The 23218-nt window shown below is 41.5% G+C and overlaps 1 protein-coding gene across 1 annotated transcript; it reads left to right on the forward strand.

Annotated features, from left to right (window-relative positions):
- The first annotated feature begins 1307 nt into the window (after positions 1–1307).
- col6a1 (collagen, type VI, alpha 1) lies at positions 1308–22205 on the forward strand. The gene is given in 36 exon segments (XM_026312980.1): positions 1308–1588; positions 2334–2463; positions 2781–2981; positions 3073–3232; positions 4273–4386; positions 5388–5408; positions 6192–6212; positions 6316–6360; positions 6477–6509; positions 6511–6531; positions 6669–6713; positions 6909–6935; positions 7031–7057; positions 7183–7227; positions 7352–7405; positions 8024–8086; positions 8169–8231; positions 8317–8370; positions 8458–8493; positions 8596–8658; positions 8885–8947; positions 10915–10977; positions 11844–11906; positions 12032–12082; positions 12171–12206; positions 12543–12605; positions 15973–16038; positions 17433–17468; positions 17796–17832; positions 18041–18049; positions 18170–18303; positions 18650–18756; positions 19288–19474; positions 19580–19751; positions 19865–19894; positions 20192–22205. Coding segments are annotated over 36 exon segments (3030 nt in total). The 5' UTR covers positions 1308–1503; the 3' UTR covers positions 20797–22205.
- The last annotated feature ends 1013 nt before the right edge of the window (positions 22206–23218 follow it).

Here is a 23218-nt window from a genome sequence, read left to right on the forward strand (position 1 = left end):
TGTGTTTCTGCATTTGGTGACTCTTTATGGAGCTTTAACTTGCTGAGGATATAACATGTCTTTTTTTTTTTTTTTACTCAGGAAGATAGTGACCTCTCTCTGTAGTTTCAGTTCCACATGTTATGTTAATGGTTGTAAAAAAAAAAAAAAAAGCAAAAGGGTGCACAATGCAGTCATTTGTAAGAAAAGCATTTAAGTAAGTGTAAAAAAAAAAAAAAAACACTCCCAGCTGTTTTAATAAAGCCCTCCAGATTTTATGGAGTAATCTAGCTGTGATGAAGGTTGCTGTTGAGACATCTTGAAATGCATGCATCCCAATTTAAACACACCCATACATCTGCCAGAAATCCAAGAGATTTACTATGGAAGCTTACTAATAAACACAGATCGTTGCCAGATGGGCCCCCTGTTTTCCCACCATCCCTTTCTTTTCCCATGTTTCCCTTCTTCTCCACAAAACTTTTTCTCCCTGTAACAGTGATCTCAGTGGAAAATCTGAGTCTAGGCCAGACCTTCCCTGCAGTCCCCCACATATGTATACCCACAGCAAGCTTGTAACATCCACCCCATCAACACCTTGCCAAAGGAACGGTCCTTGCCCACACCTCCCTGCCTCGGTCCATAAAAAGTCCCTCAGAGAAACCCCCCGTCTTTCCAAAGTCCCTTCCAAGACCTGCCCAAAAGAAGCGCTAGATGGCACTGTGTCTGTTCCTGTTTTCATGGAAGAAAGACAAAGCACTCCCTCCCTCTGGAGCTCCTCTTGCTTCAATGTTCAGGTCAGATCTGGACGCCAAAGTGAACCAGATGCAATAAAACTCTACCCACCCCCATCTTCCACGGAATAGAGATTTCCAGAGAAAGAAAGCAAAATGCTTCCAAGATGTGGCTCAGCTGTTTTTCATTAAGCTCGATGAAATCACTCCAGTCTGCATCTGTCCATGGTTCCATTTCTTTGTTCTGTGCATTGAGTACTATGTGATAAGGGGGCCGTGTCTGTAAGCGTGAAAATGAAAAAGTGCTATTTAAAAGGATTTCTTTCATTTCTGATTATGTGTGTTCTGAAATCATTCTAATACAGTCAATATCTTTTCCTGCAAAGAAAAGCCAATCTGTGCACACCGGAACCTCCCTCACAGTCCGCAGCTTTATTGTTTATTCCTGTGTCCACGTCCCTGTGGGCCCCGTTTAAGGAAGTGGGCATATCTAGGATTTTGTGTAAACTTTTGGGAAGTGCGCGCTCTGGTCTGCTCCTACTCATCATCTCCAGAAAAAGCGCGTGAATTCTTTCTTCCTCCTCTTCCTCCTCCTCCCTAACTGTGCGCTCTGGTCCTCCCCTGCGCGCTCTGGGTTTTGCCTGAGACTAACGGCAGAGATCTGGATCACCAAAAGTTTTCCGAATCGGTTTAGAGGTACCGGGTTCGGGGTCGGAGAGGTTCGGAGTTTGTTTGTCAGGGGACTGGGGCGGTGTATTTTGTAGTTTTTTGTTTTTCTTGCAGCTTCATCATGGAGACTTTCAGATGTCTCCTTGCGCTGCTCTGCGTTTTCCTGGCTGGTGCGCAAACTTCGAGTCAAAGAAACAGGCTTGCTGGTGAGTTTGCTGAAAGCATGTCGTACTTTAAAAGGCAATATTCTAGTGATTGTCTTGTGTTTCTGGCTTTATGCTAATGTAAAGCTGCATTTCTGTGGCTGGATGTGGTGTTTGCAGCAAGTGTTGAAAATGATTTTAATTGTTTTTCTGGAAGCCTGAGCAGCCTTACTAATCAGCAACAAAGACGCAAAAACAGCTGAAAGTAGATCAGATGATGACAGCAGCCTAGCCCACCCTGGGGAGGGCCCTGCTTGGTCTCATGGCTGTGTTAACAGGCCTGAAAAAAGGCTTTGAGTGAAATGCACACTAAGATCTGCCAGTACTGTGCATGCCAAACTGATCAGACTGGGCTAGAAACACAGCAGGTGATGATACCAGAGGCCTGCTTCCCTGCAAAGATGCTGTAGGCTACAACAGTTAAAAGTGTAATACATGCACACAGGCATTGTGTATCTACAGGACTGCACCTGTACCATCATAGGTCTGGTACCTGTATAGTTACCTGTAGAGATCTGTATAAAAGGTTTTCTCCCATTGAGAAAACCCCATAATACCCAGTGTGATGCTCCAAGACAGCTCGCCATGTTGGCCTGCAACAGGCCTCCAGCACTCAATCAGTGATACCCCTGCTGACGTCATGGATGGATGGATTACTGTGCAGATGTTTTCTTTTGTGTTTCTTTGTTTGTTTGGGGTGGCTAATATTTGCTGACATCCATCTTTTGTTTGTTTGCTTTGTGAGCAGAATGTCCAGTTGACCTTTTCTTCGTGCTGGATACATCTGAGAGTGTTGCCCTCAGACAGAAACCTCCTAGCTTTTATATTGACCAGATCAAAGAATTCACCAAGCACTTCATAGATGAACTCAAGGACATGTAAGACACACAGACACACATCTGCACTGATGGGGAATTTAGTACAAATGCAGATTGGTTTTTTTTTTTACATGTAGCAATAGTACAGTGGAAACATGCTGTGTTACAAGAGTAATTACACCCAGTGCAGTTTACCTGTTTACCATAGTGCAGTGATGGGACAGTGTGACATCACTATTGGGTGTAGTTACAGGTGTAATACAGCACACCTCTGACTCCACCCAGTGTGTTCATTTGATGGCTGTACTATCAGTTGTCATTGACTATGACTCTACTGCACACCTTTTTGCACCTTCTGAACACCTTCTTGTGTCCAGGCGCCACCAATGTGACCGCATCCTCACCTGGAACTCAGGAGCGTTGCACTACAGTGATGAGGTCATCATCGTGCGAGAGCTGAGTGACATGAGCACTGATCGCCAAGCCCTGAAGAATGACATTGATAAAATCTCATACATCGGCAAGGGCACCTACACTGACTGTGCCATCAGACAGGGCATTGCTGAGCTGCTCGTTGGGTAAAATGATCACACACATAAACACTTGGGCAGAGTAAGTAACGAGGGCAGTGGTGTCATTTACAAATATTTGTGTTCTGTTTGCATGCAGGGGTTCACACTACCAAGACAACAAGTACATCGTGGTAGTAACTGACGGCCATCCTATCACTGGCTACAAAGAGCCGTGTGGAGGCCTGCAGGAGGCTGCTAATGAAGCCAGGCAACATAAAGTCAAAGTGTTTTCTGTCGCCATCTCACCTGACCAAGAGGTACACAGCACACAGACACATTTGTACTTCTGTACAGGTGAGGACCTGCATTGGCATGGTTACTTCCAAGTTAGCTCCTAACTCAAACCTTAGCCATTATTCTACCAAAGTTAGAATAGGTTTGGTTACTTCACATGACAGATTTCTGCATTTTGGTTTTTCTTCTCTTCTCACTGGCTACAAGTGCACCCAAGTCAAAGTCAAAGTTTAGGTGAAAGGAAGGGAAAAGAAGCCAAGTACAGTAAAGTCAATCAAAATAAATTGGATTAAAGTATAAGGAAATGATGTAACATTAATTAAAGTAAGAAAGTGAAGTGATCAGGGCTAAAGTGAAATCAAATACAGAGAAGTGCAAAATAAAGGTAAAAAAGTCAGTTTAAATACAACAAAACAAACAAAATGAAAAAAAAATGAAGTAGAAAACGAAGCAGGAAACATAGTAAAGTAAAAGGAAGTGAAGTGACCTGAAATATCTTCACTTTCCAAAATGTCATTCCACTCAAGGTCTATACATAAACATAGTCCTCAAAAGGATAGATATACATAGAAAAGTCTACTCAGGTCGCATCATACACATTTTTGATCTGAACACACAGAGTTGTGTTTTAAGTTGAATACAGTTGACAATTTACAATTCAAATTTACTGTATATCTACACTCCCACACCTTAGTGAGAGACAACATTTATAAGGTGTTAATGTTGGTCGCTGCCGTTACCTCTGCCTGCAGTCAGACAAGAAAGGACAGGTGACTTAAAATCCCTGTAATGCTCAGAGGATGAATAAAGAAAAGGTCACTGGACAATGGCTTCAACAAGCCCTTGGTGAGACATCAGGATGTTCTTGATGGTCTACATTAAATCTAAGTGTAATTAAAGTTATGTCTCATACCAGGAGGACCAGTTGACTAACAGGGATCATATAAGCACAATTGTCCCAAGATTCAACTTTTAGAGATTAGTAATAATAATTCACATGCTGTTGTTTAGCAGTAAGGGTATCACAGGGGCCTCTAGGTGATCATGCTTTGTGTCTCACCAGGACACCAGACTGTCCGTCATTGCCACAGACCAGTCCTACAGACAGAACTTCACTGCTGCAGATGACACCAGATCCACCAAGCATAAAACTATTCGTTCAATCATTGAAATGATCGTATGTATCTTCTCCTCTCTCCTCTCCTCTCTTCTTCTCTCTTCTCCTCTCCTCTCCTCTCTTCTCCTCTCCTCTCTTCTTCTCTCTTCTCCTCTTCTCTCTTCTCCTCTCCTCTTCTCTTCTCTCCTCTGCTCTCTTCTCCTCTCCTCTCATCTCCTTTCATTTTCTCTCTTCTCCTCTCCTCTTCTCTTCTCTCCTCTCTTCCCCTCTGCTCTGCTCTGCTCTCCTCTTCTCCTCTACTCTTCTCTCTTCTCCTCTCCTCTCTTCCTCTCCTCTCCTCTCCTCTCCTCTCATGTCCTTTCATCTCCTCTCCTCTCCTCTCCTCTCCTCTCATGTCCTTTCATCTCCTCTCCTCTCCTCTCCTCTCCTCTCCTCTCATCTCCTTTTCTTCTCTCTCCTCTCCTCTCCTCTCCTCTCCTCTCCTCTCCTCTCCTCTCCTCTCCTCTCCTCTCCTCTCCTCTCCTCTCCTCTCATGTCCTTTCATCTCCTCTCCTTTCCTCTCCTCTCCTCTTCTCTCCTCTCCTCTCCTCTCCTCTCCTCCCCTCTCTCTTCTCTTCTCTTCTCCTCTCCTCTCCTCTCTTCCCCTCTGCTCTGCTCTCCTCTGCTCTGCTCTCCTCTCCTCTACTCTTCTCTCTTCTCCTCTCCTCTCTTCTTCTCTCCTCTCTTCCCCTCTGCTCTGCTCTCCTCTCCTCTGCTCTGCTCTCCTCTCCTCTCCTCTCCTCTTCTCTCCTCTCCTCTCCTCTCCTCTCTTCCCCTCTGCTCTGCTCTCCTCTCCTCTTCTCTCCTCTCTTCCCCTCTGCTCTCCTCTCCTCTCCTCTTCTCTCCTCTCTTCCCCTCTGCTCTGCTCTCCTCTCCTCTTCTCTCTTCCCCTCTCCTCTCCTCTTCTCTCTTCTCCTCTGCTCTCCTCTTCTCTCTTCTTATCATGGAAATTATTTGAGTCCTATTGTAACAGGCTCATCTGGATTTCTTACTAACCTATTTTTTTTTATTATTCCTTTCAGACCAACAACACAAAGGATGCGGTATGTTTTTTAAAATATGCTTTCTGAAAAATTAAGTGTTTTCTAGTGTTGACAGGACTAGACATTTGTATTTTGATTTTTCTCTTACTGAATTGTTTTAGCTGAGGTCTTATTGATTATTCAATGTTCTTGCCTGTAGCAGCTCAAAAGCAAAATTGTTACGATGAGTGTTGCTGATGAGCTAAGCCAAAGGTTTTGCTGTAACCTGGCTAAATGTCCTAAAAATGTTTACAAACCAGATTTCTCCAGCTGACAGTGTTTTACTTTGTGGCTACTAGAGCTGCTTATGTCGTGCAATTTATCTTAAAAATGTAGTTACAATGTTTACCCTGTCTGCTTTTTTTGTAATCACTGCCTTCCTCTTGGTCCTTCTCAGTTTTCAATCCAGTCTTGTTACTGGCTGTCTCTGTTGCCGTGTAAACTCTTTCGTACACAGGAAACAAGGAGGAGTCACACAGAGCAGCCACAGGAAGCTGAAATGAGCACCTAAAAACTAATTAAGATTGCTGTGATATGACTGCTTGATCACTGCAGCCATATCTTAAATATATTATTATCCAGCCCGACTCTCATCTGACAGTTCAGCCTTGTGATATGACCTTCAGTTGAGTCCAGTGAATGTTATATATGTATTTCCACATGAGATCAGTCCAGAAAACGTGGGGTCATATCATGTTTCCTACTTAGATTTAAACAGTAATGATCTTCAAATATATATATAAAAAGATATAAAGACCTTTTTCCTGCTTTATGATCTTCTTTATCTTTCTTTTTTTTTTCCAGTGTTGCACTTTCGAATGTGACGTGAGTATGCCATTTACTACAGTGTAATATTACAAAAAATATTAATTAGCAACTAAGTATTAATATGTAATTAATAAATTTTTTTGTTTTGTTTTGTTTGAAGGCCCCAGGGGGGCCTAAAGGACCTGATGGAGGCCCTGGCGCTCAGGTGTGATTTTTATATTTGACATCAGAAACCTAAAGCAATACATTCAGTTACACTACTATTATCAATTAGTTGAAATCTTTGGATTAATGAATCAATTTTGTTTTTCCACCCTCTAGGGAGAAGCAGGTAGACCAGGAATGCCAGGAGAGAAAAGGAGATATTGGTGACGTGGTATGGGATTTTCAGTGTTATCCTCACCTACAGTACCAACAACACAAATACACACATCGAAAAAGGACTCAGCGATTTCCACCTCATCTTAGATTCTTCATGGTCTATTAATAATTCTTCTTTTCACTGTTTTACAGGGCAGCATTGGAGATCCTGGTCCTGTTGGTTACAGTGGAATGAAGGTCGAGTGGACTTCTATCAATAACAAACCATAAGTTGTGTATAAGTTGTATTTTTTACTCACATAGACCAAAAGGAACAAGAAAAACTTTATGATTGTGAATCACTGCTAAAGAGATTTGGTAGTAACAACAACAGTGGTGACTACAAAAAGCAAATGGATCATGACGATAATAATGTATGATTTTCTGTTTCAGGGAGACCGTGGTGATAGAGGAGAAAAGGTACAGATCACACAAAAACAGACTTTTAACAAATTCAGCCTATATTCTTTACGCTATAATTTATGGCTCACCAATGTTGTTTGTGTTTTTTGCAGGGTGAAAGAGGACACAAAGGCTTTAAGGTGAGCTATTTTCAGGGGGATGCTCTCTTATCTGTGGTTGCTCTGAGGATCTAATGGTTAACATATTATTTTTATTCTCCCTTCATTAACTCTTTTTCTATTCCGTGTTTGATTTTATTTTTTAGGGTGACAAAGGTCAAAGTGGAGATGATGGAGTTGATGGGCTCAAGGTGAGTTGCAGACCCAACATCCAATCCAGGACTTTCTGGCACAACTGGCTTGTTTTTAATTTTCTGAGGTGATAAAGTTATTGAGGTTTATGATCTTTCATGTTTCTGTGGTTTTCCTTATTAGGGTGAAGCAGGTTTCCCTGGTCTTCCCGGCTGTAAAGGATCTCCCGGAGCAGATGTGAGTTGTATATCTCAGTGTCAGTATAATCCCACTATTTTAGTTCTGCATTTTGGCATTGAGTGGAGCACTGCTAACACTAATGTCACACATTGCAGGCAGTTTGAATTACAGCCAGATGTGAACCAATGATTAGCTATTAACATCAACTTCAAGGACTGTAGATACACAGTCAGTCAGATGTGCAGGTGTTAGGAGACACACATGCTGTATGTTTCTGTTTTGGTGTTTTGGGTTCTGTCTAGAATACATTAACATACTCACACAAGCCACTTCAGTATCTCTGTCTATGGCTCAGCCACATAGTTTACAGATTTGCCATTAGCCACGGCTGCATGTTTAGGCATGTCATTGTCAGTGCAGAGCTGACCAACGTCACACCTTGTGTCTGGAGCCCCAGGGCAGACCCACTGAGGCCCCTAGCTCTTCCATCACTGCTTCGTTTACATTTTCTGCTGTCAAATTGTTTAAATAAAGCCATATTCTCATACTCATACTGTAAACAAGCACAAATAGCATATATCTGACTGTACATGAGCATTGGCCTCCAAGATTGAGTATTGTTGCTTCAGCTGTTTATTATCAAGTAGTTAATGAGTCTGTGTTTTCTGTTAACAGGGTCTGCAAGGAGAGCCTGGACCAAAGGGAGACCCTGGTCCCTATGGACAGAAAGGAGGAAAGGTGAGATATTTGAAAATGTTGTGCTGTCAAAGATTGTTGATAGATAGCCTTGTGGTAATAAGATATTATGTGCATATTTCAGGGAGATCCTGGAAAAGATGGTGAACCAGGAAGACCTGGAAACTACGGCCCACTGGGGCCTCAGGTAAACAGTGTGAAGAGAAACACAGGAGGATGGCAAAGGACAGAGAGGAGAGATAATATAAGCATAAATGTCTGTTTTGTGACAGGGCGATCGGGGCCCTCGTGGAGCCGATGGAGACAAAGGAGAGCGCGGCGATGATGTATGTGACAAAGTTCTTGGGAAACATCAAAAATATAATCTTTGCAACTTTTCCAATCTAATATCCTGCTGTGCGTGTGTGTTTTAGGGCGCACCTGGACCCGATGGAGTTCGTGGCGAGAGAGTAAATAAGATTAATATCGATTTGTAATTAATAGTGAGTGTCTGTGTGTGTGTGTATGTGAGATGCTAAACTATGTGTTAACAACTTGAAAAATCCTTGTAGGGACAACTTGGAGAGAAGGGGGAGCAAGGTTCCCGTGGAAACAGAGGTCCAAGAGGAGAGCTGGTAAGTGATGATACGGATGTTAGGAAGGTGAATTGATCAGGATGGTTTGTTATCACATCCTCGCACATCATACTGAGTCAGCTATAAATGTTCTGACCTTAATGGAACAATGGTACTGGTTTTATAATGTACCCGTGCTGATCTAACTTTGTGTATAACTCAGCTTTATGTGTGACACTAGCTGCCATCTTCATGTTGTTTTATGAATTTGTTTTTTCTTTTCCAGGGGGAGCCAGGACCCCGTGGAGAGCAAGGGAGGGAGGGCTCAGCTGGTGGTAACGGTGACACCGTAAGACACATATACTCAAATATAAGTGCATACACACTCATTCAGAGAGGTAAAGGCAGGAGCTGTTTGTTAGCATTGTGTGTGGTGCTTTAGGAAGCAGCACACCCCCAAATATGAACCACCCAGTTTTTTTTCTCTAGCAGCATCTTTTTTTTTTCCAGTTGGAGAGGAAATGTGTTCCTGAGTGTGTGCATGCTTTCTAGTGTGTATGCACATGTGAGCACTCTGAACATGTTTCACATGGAGAGGGAGTACACAAAGCCGAAGCTTAAACAGAGGCAGACCTGGCCGGTGCCCCAGTTGCTGCCCACTCCTGCATGCTACATCGCCCCTCTCTCACTCTCAGCTTTTACTCCTCCTGGGAACATTAACACTCACTCTTTCCCCTCTGACTCAGTTCTTCTCCCCGTCTCCCCGTCTGCTGAAGCCAAAGCCTCAGTATGGTTTTCTTAATAGGGCACCAGTTAGTGTAATAATAATAATACATTACAAGCATTAGTTGTGGTAATCTCCGTGATGTCAGAACTATCAATACCTCTCTTGTGCTCATGGCTATGCCTCCTTTTCTCATCAGAGCTGAACAAATAGTGAAGAATTACATAGTAACAAAACATGGAACAACTGATGTGTTAGATGAGAAGAGCAATATTAATTTCAACTCAGTGTGTCTAGAACATGGATAACTCCAGTTGGGATTTAACATAGTTTAGCAGAGACTGGGCTGAGGTGCCACAGCTGTTGTCAAAAGTATGAAACACAGTGTGTAAATCACACAGCTTTGGAGATTTTTGTCAAACTTTGGAACTTAACTGTTTCCTCGTCTGTCCAGTCTTTGTGCCAAGCCAGGGTCCATAAGCAGCTAAATATAACATTATTAATGAACGTTTTATCTGGATTAAAGGTTCAATGTGTAATATTTAGAGTGATCTAATAGCAGAAATTGAATCTAGTGTTCAGAGATATGTTGTCATTAGTGTGTAATCACCAGAAAACACCAACTACTGCTAGAATGAGTCTTTTTAGCAGGTCTCCTTGTATGGAGGCAGCCATGTTTCTACAGTAGCCCAGAATGGACAAACTGAACACTGGCTCTAGACAGAGAATCGTATTTTGTTTTAAAAGTGGCAGCCATGAATCTTTCCTCGCCCCTGGAAATGGGGGAGTGGGTGAGGGTTCTCAAATGGTTGCATTTTTACACACTGCCCCTTTAAGCAAAGACCTCATACATGTGGCTCTCCTAAAATTTTGGTGTTATCCATTAATATGTTGAGGGAATGATTAATATGTAATAGGAGGGTGTATATATGATGGTATTGTTCATTGTTCAGAAACTTCACTTAGTGATTTGTCCACATATTAACATACTGTACTTATTATGATGGTGGCCATTTTGAAATTCCTCTCCATGTGACACTCCAGCTGGAAGATTGTCTCACATGCATAAAAATATTTCTGACGCATTAATGTCCAGAAATATGAAAATAGCTTTAACAAACAGAGTATTCCTTCAAAGAGTAACTGAACAGTACGTGACGTTTCATTGAACTTCTCAACTGGCTGCAGTGATGTAGAAGTTTACTTTAGTACTGTGACATCATTAATGGGTGAAGTTTCTGCGCACATCGCATCACGCCCATCAGTGATGTTGGTGACTTCCCTCAGAGATGAAACTTACCAGAGAGGGCAGTGAAACACCCTTTTGCAGCCTTGTGTTAAGTTTCTCTTTCATTTGGAAAATTTCAGGAAAGCTTCTCTCCTCCGTCATCTAATCTTGCCTGTACCTCATGTGAGCTGTTGTTGAATTCTGGTGATAAACATAGTCATGTTTAAAAAAAAAAATAACATTCAGGTTTTATTACTAAGTACTGTGTAATGAGTTTCAGGTGGCTCAGGGTCACGGCCCTTTTTATTTTCATGTGGTTGTTTTTTTGTGGAAAAACAGTATTAGCAGTCCTGTTGTTTTCCAGGGCGAGCCTGGCAGACCTGGGTCTCCTGGCTACAGAGGAGATGAAGGCTCACCTGGACCAGAGGTAAGTCTAGCAGGAACCAGAGACATGCACAGGTGCTCAAAGGCACTGTAAAACCTACTCAGTACACTTCATACAAGTCTAGGATCCAACATGCATCCACACTTAAGTTACAATGTGAGATTTTTGTATTTGTGTTTTTGCCTGACATTTTTCTCAATAGTTTAAACCTGAAAACAGGTGATGTCACATCCTTCAATGGACCAATAAGGGTTTAATAATATTTGAATCAAAATCAGTTGGTGACTTATCTGGACACTGGACACTGTTAAATCTGGACAAATCTGATGTTAAGACAAATTAGCTGAAGATTTGTTAAACAACAAAAGATTTTTTTTTTAAAGTGGCGGTTTGTCTCTTTGTGTCAGCTCTGTGATAGAGCGGCATTTTGTCCCGGGTGCACCCGGTGCCTCATCCAGGTTGGCTGGGATTGGCTCCAGCCATATTAGCAAACCTTGATAGGAATAAGCAGTATAGATGATGGATGTCTTGGAGTAATATATTCTGAGACCACAATATTTGATAGAAGTACATAAATATGCTTGATTTTTTTTTTTTAAGCTGTGATTGTGTTTGTTTTGTCAAGAATATCACTAAAGATTTCAACTATCACTAACAATCACTGATCACATATTCTAGGTGATCAGCCAGCTAGAACGTAAGTGATTGTAGTTACTGATTGTTATGCAATCAGTTAAAGTTCTTCTTTTCCAAGTAGACTGTAATTTAGTTTTTGTTCTCACTCACACACACACATGTTCACTAACACACATGCTTGTACACATTGTCATGACAATAACCAAATGTTTTCAACATGCACATGTCACTTTTCATATGTTTCTAATCACATCATTCCTTTTATCTCTCAGGGGCCCAAAGGACCGAGAGGAATCAAAGGATCTCCGGGAGACAGAGGCCAGATAGGGGAGCGGGTGAGTGTGGGAGACAGAGAGGAGGAGAGACAGATGTGTGCCATCCATCATAAAGCATGCCATGAGGTTTGCGGATGTTTGCGTGTGCACGTGGATCTGTAAGTGCATCTCTGTCTTAATTTCAGGGAGAGGATGGTCCTCCAGGAAACGGCACAGTTGGTTGTCATGGTTTTCAGGTATGTGTTAAAAGTAAATAATACACGTCATTTTTGACACACTTTACCGAGTTTAAATTTGTTCATTTTGAACAATTGTCTTTTTTAGGGTTATCCTGGGCCCCGTGGAGACCCTGGTGAGCTGGTAGGTTATCTTTTAAAGTGTCTTTTTAACTCAGGAATTGAGCTGTTGCTGCACTTTTATTATAATAATAATAATAATTTCACAGTGTTAATGACATACTGCAACTGGACTGACATAGTCCAGTTGCATTTGTCAGTCCAGTTGCAGTATGATCATTAGAAGAATTCTTAAACTAAACTGAATTCAATAATTAACTCTAATCCTAACTATTTTTTGCAGTTTCTGTAATTGTTGCCATCAATGGTGAATGTGAATATCCCTGTTTAAAGCTCCATAAAATCAGTTGTCATGCTCATGTATCCTAGTTATCTCTAACATTTGTTCGGTGACCTTCAGGGTGGCAATGGAGCCCCTGGGCCCAAAGGAGATGACGGAGAGCCCGGAGAACCAGGCCCCGACGTGAGTCTGCCTCCGACTTTTCTCTTCTTCCTTCTTGCTTCTTGATCTCATTTTATCTTTCCACTATCCCTTTTTGGCAGAAAGCAATGACAGGATGTGAGTCACATAGCTCTGTTCATCGGAAAGTTTACATATTTCTTTTTTTATGGGTTTCCTTCAATACTTACAATGATATTAAGTAATATGTTTCTACTTTTAATTTCTGTCTTTCATTTTGTTGTTTTCGCATTATGCCCTTACACATTTTATTACTCCTATTTTTCTCTGTCCCTCCGTCTCGCTCTCACACTCTCCTTCTGTTCAGCAGCTGGAAATGCTTTCTTTAGAAGAGCTCAACACATTTTATGTGTGTGTCATTAGGGAGCAGGGCTTTGAGCCTACGCAGCTGTGTATATGCTGCTGTCAGGGATACAAGGAAATGAACAGAGACAACGAAGGGACTGCATAACTTTTTTGCTCTGTGAGTGAGTGAGTGCGTGTGGCAACAGTTCATATGTGAGACCAGTTGCATCCATGTCACATACCCATTTAAACCTTTAAGCCCCAGTTCACCTTGGCTGTGTATACACTGAAATTACTGCATTTCCAAGGTTCATGTTTCACGACATAAAACTCTCCTGTACAAATTGTACAAATTGTGCACCCCGACAGCTTATAAAGTGAGGAGTCACACTTTGTATTTACAGCATCAGATCAGTCAGATCATCATTCAACAAGACTCTGTGGTACAATAGCACAGGGCAGGTTTAGAGGCAGAGCTATAATTCATCCAGTCAGTGTTTCTACATTTATTTTTCCATTTTGATTGTCATTAAGTAGTGACAGCAGCATGCAGGAAGCATCTCACCTCTGTAATTGATTTTACAGCTGTGTTGGTGAATTGTGTGCCATGTCACCAGCTGAAAACATGTCAAGTCCCTTTCTTCTTGATTTCCAACTTCTTGACATTTTTAAAAATTGGTTCTTTTTTCCATCTTGATTTCCAAACTAAATTGGCTATTAAATGGTCTTCTGACAGCTATTTGCTTTAAAAATATATCACTAAACTTCTCTCTGCTACTGACACATTAGTCAGTCCATGACTAAATCCTTTAAAAAAGACATAATAAGATGCCATATTTTGTGTATCTTTGTGGAAAAATGACTCCATAACATTCCACTTATCCCCAAACACATTCATCTACCTCTTCCTGGTTATATCTTTCTCTCTGAACACTCACTGAGTTGTTTCCACAAGTATTCCCTCTCAGCCGTTCATTACTTTGGAAAGGACAATGGAATCAGTTTCACTTGAAATCATGAGACATCAAACTGGTGAACAACATTTCCAGAGACTCTAAGGCCACTAGCTTTATTGTGGTCTTTAAAAAACTGGGTTTCTTATTGAAATGGTTTGAATATTTTCACATTGTACAGACATGTAGTTTGGTGCTTCCACTTTCTCTGGCCAGAGGGGACAGGAGTGTGTCAGGAGAGATACAGTGGGAGATAGACATTAAGACTTTTTTTTTTTTTTTTGCCTTTTTAGCCAATATGTTAACATATAAGATATTTATATTGTCAAAAGTTAACATAGAAGAAATTTAACTAGGTACAAATGTCACATCTGGCTATCTGTTGTCAAATATGACACCATAAACTAAAACCAGGTCAGGCCATTAGTGTGTAACTATGGAGGATATAGTCCATGCTCTTTACATCATTGTTTGAAGTTAAGAATGTGCAGTAATTGGAAACTGATGTGTATATGCATATGAGTGTTAGCTATTATTCAGGACTGTCTGTGTGCATGTGCATATTTCACGCGTGTGTGTGTCTGTGTGTGTCTGTGTGTGTCTGTGTGTGTCTGTGTGTGTCTGTGTGTGTCTGTGTGTGTCTGTGTGTGTCTGTGTGTGTCTGTGTGTGTCTGTGTGTGCCTGTGTGTGCCTGTGTGTGTCTGTGTGTTAAAAGCCAGGTGGTTGGTATTACCTTCCCTCTCTTCCTCTCCTTCTCTTTCATATCTGTCCACTGTAGGTAGATGGTTGTGTGGCAGAAGGTCAGATCTGCTGGTGTGAGTCAGTATCCACCTCAGATCAAAGAGCAGCAGTGATGGGTGATGATTTGTGATGCCTGCTCCCCCTTTACCCTGATTGCATCTCATTCCTGTGTTGTATGTTGAGCTGTAAAATAAATAATTAAATCAGAGTTTATTTTTAGCAGAGAGTTAAAGTTTATAGGATTTTGACTCATTGACTCTTTTATTCTATCAGCTTTTGGTGAAGAGACCAAATTAATTTGACATTCTCCTGTGCTCCTCAATTGTGCAGTCTGGATCATAATCTCAGAGCTATCATCAATTTTTAGAGTATAGCAGCTGCATGACCTTTGGGTGCTTTTGCTAATGCTTTAAGAGCTCATCTCAGAATGACTCTACCTGTTGAAAATGGTTTGATATGACACCCCTTTTCTCAAATGTCTTTGTTTACTGTAAATTTCTTGTGCTGACGACACCCATCTTTACATTGCAGTCCCACCAGGTGGACCAGATTATTCTTATAAGCCAAGTGTTGTTTAACCACTGTTTAACTATTTGAGGACTCCATCTAACCACAAACAAAAGATGATTCTTGACTGACCCACCTATTTTTTCAAATATAACCCTCTTCCCCTGTGACAGTAAAATCTTACCAGAATCAGCAGTGAAACATCTGGGTGTCACCTTTGATTTGTCTCACGTTATATCACCAATAAAACTTTTCTCAATTCATTTATCTCATTCAAACTAGATTACTGTAATGTTACCTTTCTTTTTTTGCATTTGGCTCACTATGTTTAAGGTCAGAAAGAAATACTGCTTAGTACAAGTCTGTCTGTAAATCAGCACCACCTTACTTGGTGTTAGACTTTTGATTTATGATCAGATCACATATCTCATTCATCGAAAGAAAAATAAGCAAGCAGTCTGCAAGTAGCAAATCTTTTTTCTGCCATGCTCCACTTCTGCTTTGCTTAATTGTAGGAAAAAACGCTGTTGAATGTACTTCATGTTCAGTGTGATACACCTGAATCTATGAAAATAGTTACTTTCCTACATTTTTAATTGAAAATGGCTACCACTGTGGACATGCAAAAGAAAATATTTGAGTCAATCCATAGATATGATTTTTGAAAATAGACATATACATGATCCTAAATGTAAGAAGAAGAGCGACAGGTGCACAACAGCTGCAGGTGTTTTATTTAAACACATTTATGCTGCATAAAACATTGTAGTTGTATGTAGCACTATACCAAGTTCTTCTATACCATAGACTGAAAACGTGCACAAGAAAAGAAAGCAGGTGTGAGTCTTTCTCTTTAATGTCCCTGCCATTTTCTCTCTCAACAGAACAATCAACCAGGGCCTCCAGGAGCAAAAGGGGCCAAAGGTCACAGAGGACCCGAGGGCCAACCGGTAAGGAAACTGCAGGGCTGGGATATGAGCTGACATGTGTGTGTTGATTTGTCTGCATGTGTGAGTGCTGGAGGGCGTCTGTCCACACATGCAAAGTAAACCCTCCCTACAAACGTGAACTCACATTCATACGTAGTTTTGTAGTCACTTAACTTTTTCCTTAAGACCTACAGTGGGAAGCAGCCTGGGATTAACACTGCAGTCTATCTCGGCTCAAATTCAAATGACATGTTACATATTGTAATATTTACATATTTTAAAGACTGATTTTGGTCTTAACAAGGTAAGTGAGATACATTTAAATGGCTGTGATTTGTAAAATTGTACTTTTAAGATTTAGACAGGCTGTTTTAATGGGCTTTGACAGGACACACGCTGCCTGTTAGGGTGAGTTCACTGCTGAATTTGGCCTTTTGTGGGGGATTTGTTGACAACAAGAAATATACAGAAACACACCAAACTCACTGTTGGACAAATTTGCCAACGAGGATGAGGCGAGGTACTGATCCTCTATGATCCCACAGACATAGAGTAACTGAGTTAATCTAATCTCTCCACTCCACATAACAACAAACCACATGCTGAAGCATACAAGATGCATACTTTAGATTGGCTCAGTGCAAGTAGGAAACATAGTGTAATTCCCCATCCATGTTACCAGTGAATTGTAAGTAATGGTTGTGGTATTGGATTGTGTGAGAAATGAAACAAGGTTTGGAGCTAAATATAATGCTGTGTATAAACAGACACAATATCTAAGGTAAATGTCAGTTCTCATACTTTTCTTGTTTTGTTTTTCTCCTCCTCATCTTCCTCCTCCTTCCCTGCCCTTTCCTCCCTTTTTCATTCTGTTTATCCTCTGACTTGTGTCTTTGCTGCATATTTCTGTATGAACAGTTCACGTTATGTGTTCTCGGGTTTCTCTTGTCTACAATTAACGACTCTCTCTCTCTCTCTCTCTCTCTCTCTGTCTCTCTCTGTCTCTCTCTCTGTCTCTTCTTCTCACATGTGCAAGCTACTCTGGCGTCTTTGTCTCAGAAAAGAATGCTTTTAAACCGAGTTTAATGTCTGCTGAAACAAAACAGATGGCTTCTCTGCAACCAAGCAAAAAATAAATAAATAAATAACACAATGCTGTGGCAAGGAACTTTTGGAAGATTCACATGCTGTTGCAGAAAGATAGCAGCTTGCACAAATGTGTCGGTGTGGATGTGGGTTCTGTGGGATTTTGGTTTGCGGTCTCCAAAGAAAATCACTTTTTTTACACTTAAAAGAAAAAGCCTCTTCCAAGAGTCTTTGTCATCTTAAGGTCAGGCCAGATAAACTGATGTCTGGCCAGATTTTAAAACAGACATTTATCAGGGGGGAAGAATCACTCTTTATCTTCTTTTCAGGGACCTCCTGGGCCTCCTGGACCAGCAGGAGCTGATGTGAGTATAGAAAGACATTAGTCAGTCCTTTTAATGTGAACCCTCACCCTCATTTTAGCCGCAGGACCGGACAGCTAAACACCACAGACTTAATTGCCCTTTACTGCTGTGCTAGAACCTGAAACCGATACTGTATGTTTAGTCCAAGCCACACATCCAATTTCCTGAACGCCAGAACCCATAGGCAACCACTCTTACCTCTCATAAGTAAAATTTCATCACTGTCATACTCTCACAGAACAGCTCAGACCAGGTTCTGTGTTTGCATGTTATGTAATGTGATTTAAGAGAGCATTGCTGTAATATTCACTCCACCTCTCTCTTCAGGAATGTGAAATTCTGGATATCATCATGAAGCTCTGCTGTAAGTTATACACTCAGACACTGAAGAGAAGCCTCCTGCACCGACGTTAAACACTCTGCCCTTTTCAACTCACAGCCTGATTAGCCAAATGTGCAATTGAAACCTGAAAAATGTGAGGATTACACAGTTTCTGTTGCGTTACAGTTTTTCCGCACGGTTGATTAACTTTTTTTTTCTCTCTCTCCATCTACTTCTAATCACTTGGCAGCTTGCTGTGGTAAGTTTGTACCCAGTCTAAACAACAGTCATCATTATAATTCTTTCCTATATTTCATGGCTAGTATGAGGCTTTGTGATTTATTGGTATGTGCTTTTTTCTGTTTCCAATCTTATTCAGAGTGTAAGTGTGCACCACTGGACCTGGCTTTCATTGTAGACAGCTCAGAGAGTATCGGTGCCACCAACTTTGCTCTTGCCAAAGACTTCATCATCACTGTCATAGACAGACTGATCAAAGACCAGCAAGTCAAGGTAACATCCATTTATCAGGGGTTTTGGCTGTACTGTATTTTATATTTATCAGTCTTTGCATAACCTCTGTAAGTTAGCCAATCTTTGACCTTTGTGCATTGTGCAGTTTATTCAAAATTATGCCAACAATGTTGCAAAAACTGTTTTTCAGACATGTTGGGAAATGTTTTGAGAACCAGCCTCAAAATAGAAAGTGTGAATGAAAGATAGTGTCTCTTTTTTTTTAAACTTGCTTTAATGACTCTCCTTCTCCAGTTTGGATATAATTAGTCAGGATGGGTGGGACGCAGAAATGTTGACAGACACAGCAGACACGGTCACCAGGCAATGCTGTGTTTTTTTCCAGTTTGCAGGTAATGAGTCCAGGGTGAGTGTTGTGCAGTACAGTGGAGCAAGAGCCCAGGAAGTTGTCCAGTTGGGCACCACAATTACTACCCTCACCGACTTCAAACAGTGAGTTCACTGCTCTGATGCTTCTTCTGTGGCTTGCTCTCTGAGAGTGCAGTGTAATGGTGATTCATAATGATTCAGCATCACCGCTGCTGCTGAGGTTTGATCTCAGTGGTTCCGTTGCAGGTCGGATCTGCGCCAAACTATATACACCATACATGAGTCAGAAAGTATTTGAAAGGAAGTCTTCTGTGTTTTAGTACTGCAGTAAGGCTATGGCTAGTTACTAACTTAATATTGGCTATTTCCATTTGCTGTTGTCATGCAGACCTCCATCCACAATGAAACATCTGAACAAAAGGAAAACAGCTAAAAATTCTACGTCCACTATTTTGGTTACCTCAATTTTCAAATATAACACTTATCTCCAGCTCCCAGTCTTTGCACTAATCTAGACTGCAACTATAATATAAGAATTTATACACTAACAACAATGGACAGTTTAATAAATGTCCGTCCCCTCTTTACATTCTAGATATTGTATTTTTTCTTTTAATTAGTCATTGTTGTTTTTGTGTGTGTGTGCGTATGCAGGGCAGTGAGAGATCTGCGCTGGCTGGCTGAGGCAACATACACAGGCGAGGCCCTTGATTTTGCTCTGACCAACACAATCAAGCTGATGAGGCAAGAGAACCGAGTCGTTCTGGTTCTCACCGATGGACGCTCTGATATTTCCAGAGACAAGGTTCCCCTCGACGTACTCTGTGGTCAAAACGTCCGGGTGAGTGAAAAGCACCACTATAGACACTATAAAGGTTCATACCGCAGGCTTGAACTTAAATACTGAAGCGCCAACTAACCCATGAACCTCTCTCCTCATCTGCAGGTGGGCGGTTTAGGAGTGAAGGACTACTCAGGCCGTCAGCCCAACCAGGAGCAGCTTGATGACGTAGTGTGTAAGAGTGACCCCAAACCAGGCTTTTCATTTGTCCTGGAGAACTTTGCCGAGCTGTTGGATGACACCTTCCTGCAGAACCTCACATCCACAATTTGTCAAGGTAAACACACTCATAACTTCACACAAACAGCAACTCTTGGTAATTTCCATTGATTAAATATTTTTTACCAACTCCAGAAGAAACTGACTCACCCCTGTTGTTCTTTCATTCAGATAAGAGATGCCCAGACTACAAATGTCCCAGTAAGTCTGTTTTCCTATCTTAATGTTTCATTTTGGGTTTGTTCTTTGTGATTTACCTTACTGCTAAGTCTGTCATTTAGACCTTTTATGATATTTTCCACCCCTCTCTGTCTCTCCCCCCATTGTCTCTACTGCACTGTAAATTAGACTTTAAATAGAACATAAAATAACCAATAATTTAAAATCATAAAATGTTGGGGTGAATTACAAATGTCTTGGAAATGTGTAATTTTACCAATTACAGAACCGCAGGAAATACCTACTGATCAGAATATTGTGCCTGTGTGTGTGTTGCAGTCTCTTTCACTGATCGTGCTGATATTTTGATGATGATGGACAGCTCAGCCAGTGTCGGCCAGAAGAACTTCGAGTCAAGCAAGGCCTTTGTCCGCCTCTTGGCTAATCGTTTCCTGACCGCAGAGAAAAAGAGGGGTGCCCCTGTCAGAGTTGCTGTGGGCCAGTACAGTCGAAACGCCAAAATGGAGCAGGCGCTGACTACCAATTTCACCCTGTTGTCTCATCATGTTGAAGAGGCGGCCTTCCAAAATGATGGCACCAATGTGTTAGAAGCCATGGAATTTGCCATCAAGAATTTACCTGCTCGTGGGGATGCAGCAGGAGGCAAGAAGAAGCTGGTGCTGTTCTCTGACGGCAGGTCTCAGGCCGTCACAGAGGCCGTGCTGGAGAAGCGTGTACGTGAGGTTGCGGATGCCGGGGTGGAGCTCTTTGTCATCGCAGTTGGCAACCAGGTCAATGAGGCCAACCTGCGCACACTGGTGAGCAGGGGACGCCAGGACGACAACGCCTATGCCCAGCGGCACATGCTTCGTGTCCCAGACTACCCCTCTTTGCTTCGTGGTGTCTTCTACCAAACCGTCTCCCGCAGGGTGTCCATGAGCTAAATGCAGGGCCCCAATCAACAGGACCAAGATGCTTTAGATTTTTAGTCCCATTATGAATATTCAGTCTCACTCATTTACCATACACTGTTCAAATACTTTTTTAAAAAAAAGAAATGTCACAAACGACAGATGATTGTGTGACAGACAAATGGAAATGTCTTCATGAAATATCCATGGAACTTTTTTACCCTGAGTTGAGCCTCCAACCATCGCAGCCTGTGTACAAATTCAACCTCATATGCTTGTTTCATTAGCCCATAACCAAAGTGACTGTGCTAAACTATTTTAGAGTTTTAGAGCTTGTTGTGACAGTATACTATTAGAAGCCATTGCTACCCAGGAGGCAAATCTCAGTGTAAATAAAGTCCCATTTCAAAAGGAGTCACTTCAGTCCTGGAACGCCATCAGAAATGGCCACATCTAAAATTATTCTAGCTTTTGATGGCATTGGGTTGGTTTTCTACTCAGGTATTGTGTGTCCCTGTATCACTATCAGCTTTGACCTACTTCGACTAAGTAGTGTGAGTTGAAATTGGTTCATTGAGGCGAACTTCTTGTGTCACCAGGACTGAAGTTCCTGCCTTTGAAGGATTGTGTTTAGGGTCTAATGTGGACTCATTTTTGCAGCTCTTACCACTCTTTCAATTGATGTTGGATGTGCAGTAGCAGGTGCTTTGAGACCCATTTTGTGTAAATGCCTGTTAACCTGGCAGGTTCGTGATTTGGCAATCAGCTGGATCTTAAGTTCAACCCGTATAAAACATACTGAAAACTCTCACCCAACATCCCTTGAAAGCTCCATTAGTTCACCAAACACAAAGGGGAAACAGGATACGATCAGGCTGACTCTCAAACAAAAGCCGTCAGCACTTCACCTGCTATTAATGAGGGCACGCCAGCTGAACTCAACATGTGTGACTCGGAGTGTGTGTATCTGTGAGTGTGTGATTCTTTTACAATGCATTTATATGTGTAGCCTTGAGGGATTGTTCTATAAACAGTTTTGCTGGGGTCTCTGGTTTAGATGACAGAATGACAGAAACCTGTTCTTTTTACTATGCGCAGTAGAGAGCGTCTGTCTCACACACACACACACACACACCTCTGTACTTCATCAGTGAGTTAGGAAAACATCTGTCATGATTGAAGGTTGTAAAAGACACCAAATGGGACTCTCACCATGGGCCCCTCACACCCTCACAGTACGGACACACACCTTTGAGATCCTCTCAAATGAAATTCCATGCATTTGTTGTTATCAGTGCCCCAGAGTCACTGTACTGTTATTATCTGTGGTGCTATTAGTGTATCAGCCCCTACCCATGTTGTTAAAGAAGATATTTTTACATGAGGATACACAAACTCGGTAGTGTTGTAAAAGCTCCTTCAATAAAGGTTGCTACACCCAAGTGTCTCTGCTCACTTTTGTCTACACACACATGAACACAGACGGACACACACTCAGTAACAGTAAAGATACATTTTCATGTGTGCATTCATAAATACATCTCCAAAGAGCCTCCTTTGACATTGATCTATTCTCTATGAAAGTTAACCCTTAGGAGTCACACATCAAATCACGTGTTTTGATCACGCCGGTGTGACAGTAGACTCCTAAGCTGCCATTGTTCATCTTTTTTACTTTAAGCACAACTTTTAAATACAACGGACACACATGTGGTGACTGTAGAGATGACAAACCCTACAGACAACTTTGTGTTGTTGTGCTGGTTAACAAATATTGTGCTCTGACTGTAACATTACTGTGCCTCTGGACAGTTTTTAGGCATGATTTTCTACCCTTCAGGCAGTTTCCGCCAGCATAAAGATATATATTCATCTCTTTCGAGCAGTATGATTGAGATTAGTAGGCTCAGCTCAACACACAGTGACTGACATCTTACCATCCATCCATTATCTATACCCACTTATTCCTAACCAGGGTCACAGGGTCTGCTGGAGCCTATCCCAGCTCTCTTTGGGTGAAAGGCAGGGGTACACCCTGGACAGGTCACCAGTCCTTCACAGGGCTGACATCTTACCATCAAAGCCAAATGTCATTCCAGTTTTTAAAAATATTTTTTTTCCTATTAGAGTGCTGTGATAAAAGAATTTTATAAACTTTTCATCTGATTAATTTGAGTGTTAAATCCTTATTTATCTGACAATGCTTAACCAACAATGTTCATTTGTCTGCATATTTTTGTCTAGACTGAAATATCTCACCCAGGTGTTGGATGAAAAGCTTTTGCACATTCATTCATGGTCACCAGTGGATGAATCCCACTGACTGATGATCCCGCACAGTCCTCTGAACAATGTGGAAACACTGGAGAGTTGTTTAAATCCTCTTCTACAGCACGAACATCTGAATGCTCATTTTTTCCTTCCTGTTGACCTCTAGTGAATTCATTATATACTC

Source organism: Mastacembelus armatus, chromosome 17, assembly GCF_900324485.2.
Source record: "Mastacembelus armatus chromosome 17, fMasArm1.2, whole genome shotgun sequence".
NCBI classification, from domain to species: Eukaryota; Metazoa; Chordata; class Actinopteri; order Synbranchiformes; family Mastacembelidae; genus Mastacembelus; species Mastacembelus armatus.